The sequence below is a fragment of the Stegastes partitus genome, unplaced genomic scaffold (genome assembly GCF_000690725.1).
Source record: "Stegastes partitus isolate 25-593 unplaced genomic scaffold, Stegastes_partitus-1.0.2 Scaffold997, whole genome shotgun sequence".
Lineage (NCBI taxonomy): Eukaryota > Metazoa > Chordata > Actinopteri > Pomacentridae > Stegastes > Stegastes partitus.
The window spans coordinates 1-8,502 of NW_007578728.1; the positions used below are offsets into that span (position 1 = coordinate 1).

At 41.2% G+C, this 8,502-nt stretch overlaps 1 protein-coding gene across 1 annotated transcript; it reads right to left on the reverse strand.

The window, feature by feature from the left end:
- Positions 1 to 107: 107 nt before the first annotated feature.
- LOC103366947 (sentrin-specific protease 2-like) lies at positions 108 to 4,593 on the reverse strand. Its single transcript, XM_008294820.1, has 8 exons — positions 4,464 to 4,593; positions 4,322 to 4,387; positions 4,161 to 4,249; positions 3,799 to 3,904; positions 3,623 to 3,728; positions 3,455 to 3,519; positions 3,217 to 3,280; positions 108 to 346 (listed from the first exon to the last, which is right to left on the reverse strand). Exons 1-8 carry the CDS (start codon positions 4,548 to 4,550, stop codon positions 276 to 278), a joined length of 654 nt encoding a protein of 217 aa, XP_008293042.1. The 5' UTR covers positions 4,551 to 4,593; the 3' UTR covers positions 108 to 275.
- Positions 4,594 to 8,502: the final 3,909 nt, after the last annotated feature.

Here is an 8,502-nt window from a genome sequence, read left to right on the forward strand (position 1 = left end):
ACACTGTCACATATTGTACATTTGACTTGTTAAGCGTGATTTTTCTGTTTTCTGCTTTTACAAACATGCTTTGGGTCTGCTCAATAAAAACCAGAACAAAGACAACAGCCATTTTAACCTTTACTGAACAGTTCAAAACATGAGCATGAAAAAACAGAAATAAGTACCTTGGAGGTGTCCTCAATCTGTAAAACACTGAAAAACAGTCCAACTCAGATTCTTGCACGTCGGCATTGCCAGCCACTCAAAGTCCACAAGTTTCCGTAGCAGAGTGCTCACGCCGGGGCCCAGAGCGCCGCGCTTCTGCCCCTTCCAGCCCGTCTGGGGGTTACTGCCCAAGAAGCACCTGCAAACAACAGGCCAAGGAAACAACTGTAAGCTTTACACACATTTATTTATTGCATAATTGATCCAAAGCACATGCAGTGGTTCCCCTTTCCCTTCAGGTGAAATGCAAAAAAGAACTAAGTGCCATAGAAGCAGCAGATGAAGTTCGTAGGAACAGAGACGCACATGGAGGCACCGAGAAACACTAAAAAAGTCACAATTAACAAGGGTGAAAGGCAACGCGTGACATTTACGTACCTTACTATAACTGAGTGGCTTTTTGTTTGTTTGTTTATTTAAAGGGCAACTACACCCCAGAGTTTCAGCTTAAGTGCCTCTGATTGGAAATCTAAAAACTGTAATTGCAATAGCCAGGCTAACCTATCAAGGCAACTCATACCTTACAAGATGAATTTGTCTCATTTCCAGCCAAAATATTATGATAGGCTTCATATAAATCTGATTTCAACATAATTCAAGTGGAAATTTGAAAAGCTCCATGAAAACCTAGAAACCCAGCTTAAGCTACTCCCTGTGTGTTCATGTTAGCAATAGCATGGCTGTAGTTACGCCAACCTAGCATAGCATTAGCTAGCAGCTCAAAGCCAGGAAGGAAGTGCAGAAACTACGTAAATGTAGAAACCATTTGAGAGTCCAGGACGAGCGTTCATCACTCCGTCAGCTCGTTATTAACGATATCAATGCTAACTCAATGCTAAAGCTATGTAGAGATTCTCCATCAAGCTAACAGTGTAGATAAATGAAGCAGGACTTTAACATGGTGGGAACGAGCTGCTCTCAGAGGGCTGTGCTTGTTTCAGATCAACTGGCGATCCGATCAACTGGCGTTCCTAGCGTTTCTGAGACAGATGTTTCGTAGGCGTGGCTTTTCAGGACCCCTTACCAACTAACCAGGAAATAAACAATCTGACAAGTTAGTCACGTAAAATGAGATTTCTGCTGTATTTTTCTTTTCGGTCTTGACAAATATATCTGGAAACAAGAGCCTTCTCATTCTAAAAGTCAGGCCGCTGTCGGGCTCGATGAAAGAAACTACGCGAGTGCAGTCGGAACCGCTGGAGCTGTGGTCGCTCATTGATCACTATTAAAACATGTTAGTAGAAAAGCAACAGAGACAGGAGACCAACACAGTGTGTACGTTATTCTGACATGAAGGTTAATAAACAGAGTGTTCAGTATAACATCAATACATTGATATGATATTGGCAGATTTAGATCACATTGCGCTACACTGGCTTATTTAAATTCACAAACATCATTGTTTCACACAACAGAAAAGTGTTCCAGGTTAACTGACGATGTTTGCTGTATTTACCCTCCAGATGACCCGCTTGCAAATTCGTCACAATCAGACCTGTGTGTGTGTGTGAAGATAAGGATATAAAGACATGAAGACCTCGCCAACAAAAGTAAACGTTAATAAAGCCGATATCCATGTCAGTATCATCTACAGACATCAAAATCAAACATGCTGACCAAAATAGCAAAATAAAAACATGTATTTTTCATGTCCGGTGGGAGGATTCGAAACCACGTCGTCCAGATAAAAAATGCGAAACCCGTGCATTACGCACTGTGCCACTGATCAGCTCGGTTGTGCTAAATTTCCGTTCTGACTCATCTCATTCATAGAGATCGTTTCCATTTAGCCAGATGTTTAACACCTGGTGATTACTCAGGAAACACGCCCAGATCAACTGGCGACGGTCACAACTTAACATCCAGAGATACGGAGCAGAACTTCACGCTTAACTCAGGTTTGTTCACCGAAACACACACAGCACAACATTCGTTTGGTTCGATAGAATCATCAGAACAAACTGAGGCCACGTTGTCAGAACAACTCACTGAGAAAACACTACAAACACGTCGAGTCCTCCACGTAGTAGACTGTAATTTCAAACGATGATAATCGCAAACATTTGTTTTTAAAGAAGACAATGGACTGGAACTTCCATCAAAAAGCCATAATATTCGTTTTATAGGCTTTGCACAACGAGCTACAGGCACCTACTGGATAGTCATGTATTTCAGCCACCTATTTGCGGCTGTGGTTTCAGCCATACATACTCCTGTTTGACACTGAGGAGATCCTGCTGCCATATTTCAATGTAGACCAAGGAGGACTAGGAGCATGTCACTAAATCTAATACTGTCAAACATACAGTTCACTCTCCAGCCACAATCTGACCTCCACATGTATAAACTGTGTGCTGAAGATATCCAATGTTTTGCAGGTGGTTGAGTAGGAATGAGAAACAAGTTAGTGAATTGTTATTGTATTTTGTAAGAAATGATTCACAGTTTGATAGCATGCCTGCTCTGAGTGAGTACTTCTGACAACATGGCCTCGGTTTGTTCTGATGCATATTATGAAACCAAACCAATGTGTGTTGTGGTGGTGGCAGGCTGCTGTGTGTTTCAGTGAACAAACCAGAGTTAAGCTTCAGGTTCTGCTCTGGATCTCTGACACTGAATGCACAGAAAAACAAACACCACTTGCTTCTATATTCTGGGTTTTGCTTCCTCAGACAATATGTTGTGTCGATATTAAACAGGCAGCGTGTGTCTGTGTTAAGTTGTGACTATCAGCATGTGGTTGGGACGAATCTGCAAATTGAATATTTGGAGCATAAATACAGCAAACATCACCAATTAAACTGGAACAATGGCCAGTAGCAGTTTACAGAGTACTTAATTTGAAGGCAGAAGTTTGGGGGGAAAAAAATAAAAAATCATGTGACATTCATGTTCAAACCAGCTACAGAGGTTTGTCATGTTGTGCTACTTAAAACTGACACGTCACTGAAGACAGACAATTCCTTCATGTACCAGTCATTTATTTGCAACCATTACAAAAAAAATCACCATCTGTGGATGGATGCCCCACGCAAGACATATGGTACCACCTACCACAGGTGGTACACTCAATCTGAAAGGAGATGTTAAAGTTAACATTAGAACAGGCATCTGTCACATTCATGTCACTCATTCATGCTCAAAATGTTAATTATAGTGACGATGACAAAATAAATGTAAATATGTTTAAAATGGTCAAATTTTGCAGATCTGTGTTTGTCTGAGCTGTGGATCAGAATGTTCATACCCACTCATCCACTTCTGCTCCTGAGCTGGCCTCTCCACAGGCCTTGCACATGTCAGATAGGTCATCTGTGAGAAAAAAAAAAAAAAAGGGGGGGCGTGAAACAGATTATAAGATTAAACATGCAAGGTACTTAAATGCAAATACAGTCATCTACTGCCACAAGTTTACCTGAGTTTTTTAACAATGTTACTGCCAGGTCTAGCCTCAGCCTGGCCACCCCCTCCTGGTCCACAGGATAGTTGATGTCTTGTACGAGTAACATTTGTTCTGCAAGCTAAGACATCTATGTTAAACATAATTGGGATTACTTATTCTGCTTTGTGTACACATAATCACACACTTACCTTGCACACAAAGACACCACAGGATTTAGAATCCTGTTGTTTGGGATGGGGCACCGTTGAACAGGTCCACTTTGTAATGGTTGGATGTTTGGTGCGGACCAGTGCTCTACACACACCAGAAAAACAATGAGCCAACTTTAATGCCAGACCCATTAAGGCCATTTCTAATCAGCAGCTGGGCATGGACTTCAGAGGGAAAAGTTAATACAAGTTTGTTCTTTTTTTTTTTAATGCAATAAATGTTAAAAATAGTCCTATGGAATAAACAAAGACTGTCGTCTTGCTCCTCAGATACCATCAAAATTTCCATGCAGGCATGTATTTTATCAAATGCAAACAGTGTTTCATGTTGAGCCATTCACCTTGTTACAGCTTGACATTTCTTGACCTGTTCCTCTGTTGCCCCAAACGGATCCAGGTAGACCGCTCTCATCTCCTTTAGATACATTATCTTCAAAAATACAATTACATTTCATGACATAAAGATCTTATGGTTGTGTCAACATATGTTGTGATTACTTACAATTAGTGTCCAGTGTGCCTTGTCACATACTGCTCCAGCTGCCACATCATATTGTAATAGATTTACCTACGAGACAATACCACATACAAAGCTTAAGCATTTCAATGTGGTAATGCTGACATTTCTCAGCATTTTAACTCACCTTTCTAAAACCTTTGAAAGATCCCTGCCATGCTGACGTCATCAGGTAGGTGTCCAGAATGAGGGCACCGCTTCTTCTGCCCACCATGCTCAGATAGGCATTGACCACCTATGAATACAGAAGTTACTTCATCCATTTTTCTCCCACTATTCAGAAAATCATGACAACATTAACATACCTCACTCTCAAGTTCATTCCCTGGGGCCAAGTCTGTAAAATTTTCTGAATACAGTTTGTATGGCCCCATTTTGGCCCAGAGGGTGTTTTTGTATTTCCCACTCCATAATGCTTGGATTACTGTAAAGACAAGTGTCAACTATCTGGAAAATCAATGTTTTAAGGTACAATTTGTCAGTGTACTTACAGCGTTCTGGATCTTTGTGGGGATCTGGGGCCTGGCTTCTTGTTGTTCCAGACATTGACAATGGCCCCTCTTCAGCAGTGGAGCCATTGTCAATGTCTGGCTGGCTTCTTGTTGTCCCAGACATTGACAGTGGCTCCACTGCTGAAGAGGGGCCAGTCAGAGGAGAGGGTTCTAAGTTGTTCTTCAATTTTGAAGGCACCCTCTCCTCTGGCTGAAAATAGTGAGTCAAGTGATCTATATTTATTTTGACTCTTTGTTTTCCCTTTTCTGAAAACAGATCTGCACTTTTCCCCTCCAACTTTATAATTTTAAAAGGGCCAATCATGTCAGGGTCCATCTTTGCTTTTCGTCGCTCTTGGACCACATTTTTCTGAAGGACAAGATCGCCTGTCCTGAATTCGTCCTCAGTTCCTTTGGCCATCTTCCTCCTGCGGACTTTGTCCTGGCTTTTTCTAACATTTTGTGCAACCTGTTCGTAGGTTGCTTGCTGCTGTTTTAGGCCATCACATATGTCTTCTTGCTGCAGCAACTCTGTGATGTGATCGTCTGTAACCTGTAAAGCAGAGCAGAAAAGACATTGAATACCTGCAGCTTGATCTAAACATTTTCACAAAAGAATATTAAGGCTCTTACTTTATATTCCTTTGGCACCTGTGATGGATACCTTGCCTCCCTCCCGAACATCAAATAATAGGGACTATGTTTTGTCGTTAACTGTTTTTTGGTCCGCAGACCAAACATAGTGGACTGCAGGAAACGGTCCCAATTTGTTGGGTGTTCTCCCACCAGTTTATTTAGAGACCTGAAAATGTAATATAAGGACAGACAAGAGCAGGTAGGATAGAATTTGGGTAATTAAGGCAGAATATTTGCAGATTGTTATTTCTACAAAGTTAAAAGATGTAACAGCTGAAACAGTTTACCTTTGGATTGTGCCATTTAACTTCTCCACTAGACCATTTGTCTGTGGATGATATGGTGAGCAGAGGCTTCTCTGGATACCCAGTGTTTCACACAAGCCATAGTTTACCTTTAAAAGTATAGAAAAACAAATTAGTCAGTCATATTTATATTTTTAGCATTCATTATGTATCAGTACTGTACCTTGTTGCAAAACTCTGAGCCCTGATCTGCTAGCAGTCTTTTGGGTGCACCAAATTTGTAAAACCAATCAAGGATACAATTAGTGACCTCATCTGCTGTTTTACTTTTTAGTGGGTAGACCTCTGCCCATTTGGTGAAGTAATCAACCATGACACATATGTACTGGTTGCCACCATCTGTTTGTGTGAGTTTACCCACAAGATCCATCCCCACCAGTTCCAGAGGCTCTGCAACCTGAGTAAAGAAAGGCACGTGTATTACATCACTGTTGGTATGTTCAAACTTGACAGTATTCATCCATTTCCTTTACCTCTATTGGATTGTACTGCACTTTTTCTTTGATATTGGCCCGCTTCCGTTGACATGGTGGACACTGAGCAATCTAAGGACAAATTACCTTATATCACTTCCAAATTAAACATTTTACTGCAAATGAATTCAAATACTGAAAACTGGAAGAACTTTAAGAACACCAAGAATGATAAGCAAAAGAAGTCATTACACATGCAGAGCATTAGTTAGTATTACAACCTCACACAGCCTTTCTACATGTATACCAACAGTAAACTTGTATGTGTATTTTAAGACTCATTAAGATGATGTCAACTCACCCACTTTTGAATGTCACGCTCCATGCCTGGCCAGTAGTACCGGCTGATGATGGCGCTGTGAGTCTTCTCCCAACCACAGTGCCCACCAAAATGACTCTCGTGAAATTCTCGAAATATGTCACTTGCCTCTTTGGCAGTGGCAACTACTTTTGCAAGGTGCTCAGCCTGTTTTTGTTGGCGCCTACAGATGTAGTACAGATCCCCATCTAGTGGGTGAATGTAAAGCACATGTACCATGAAAGTACAGACTTACAGAGCATAGTTGACACACTACATAAGCCTATTCTACACCTTACCCTTTATCACAAATGTGTCAGCTCTTCTTTTGATAGCATAACGCTGTCTACCGGTGATCCCCTCAGGATACCGGTTGTGCAGTTTCAGATCTAGCACCTCTTTCAACTTTTTGGGGTCCATGTCCCTGTCTGGCCCTTACCACTACCACTACCACTACCACTACCTTACCTACTTCTTCACCCACTCTTCCACCTCCCAACTAATTCTGCACTTACCTGTTTTCTCCTAAACTCCACAAACACTTCACAGATACAGACACACAGGATTTATAACGCACAGACAAACTACAGATCAGACATACAAAACACTCACAATCACAAAAACACAGCTACAGCACAAGGCTCTCGAACAAACAACTCACACACCTCACCCAGTCACTCTCACTTTCAAACAAGCACTTACTCTGTCACAAACAAGCTTCAATCACACTAATATTCTCGCTCTTTGTTCAATCTCTGTCTTTCAATCTCTGTCTCCTCACTATAAACCCACAAGGTTGTGATGGGTTCATCAACCTTATATAGAGCTCTGCTAATTTTCTTCACCTGTATGTAGTTACCATGGTTGTGCAAATTAGTATGTGAGAAATATGTGTTACTTCTATGTTTGATACAATTACGTGGATTAATTGGGGTTTTAAATGTCTGGCCTTCTGCTTAGTATATTTCACTTAGTGTCAAACAAGGCAGCAAGATGATTTGATTTAATCTGTCTTTACTGATTCTTATTTTATTATTTTGGTTGTCTTGATTTGTGACATTGTGTTTTTGGTTTAAACAGCAGCTGACCATCTAGTACAAGGGAGGGCTAATTAAGGTTGATTAGCAGAGATATCCTTATCTGTCTTTATTTGTGTTCTGAGTGTTATGACAACTCAGTACCTTTAGTTTTATATTCTATAGAATTAGTGTATCATATTTACAATGCACTGATTCTATAGAATACAATGTTGATTGACTTGCAATATCCCAGCAAAATGAATCAATTCAGAAAAACGGGAAAATGTCAGATAAATCGTATCGACGTTGTGAAGGCAGAAATGAGAAATCGTCCAAATGTGGTGAGATGGTTTAAATCATGTTGTTTCACTTAAAATGTGTTTAAAAGTAAAACAACTCAGATCCACCTGTTTTCTTGCTGTAATCTTTATAAACAGCAGCGGGCTGACACCACATACTATCACAAGTTAATCTGGTCGTACTGTGACTCCACCGCGGCTCAGCGATGTTTCCACTCAACCGGGCGAAGCTCCCTTCAAACCGTGTGTTTTACTTGGAGGCTGAACAGCCTTGACTCACAACAGAGCACGAGCGATAAGTGGAACCAGTTTTAAATCTGACAGCAAGAACATTTTGCAAGAGTTTATAGACGTTTGTGTTTTTTGAACAGGCGTCTCCACAGTCACCTACAACCTATCTTGCCGCTGGAACAGCTGCCTCGCTGACTGAATAACGCCAGTTGATCGGATCCCCAGTTGATCTGAAACATGCTACTCATTTCTAAACTCATTATTTTACACTGACCGTACAAACATCCCTGGTCTGTACATGCTGCTGCTGCGGGCTCCAACCAAAGCCAGCACACATCTGTACATGTTTTTAACGGTGGTTCAGGTCCAGCTGCGCTTTCTGGAGCGGTATCTCAGCTCCGTCGGTCTCCGTTA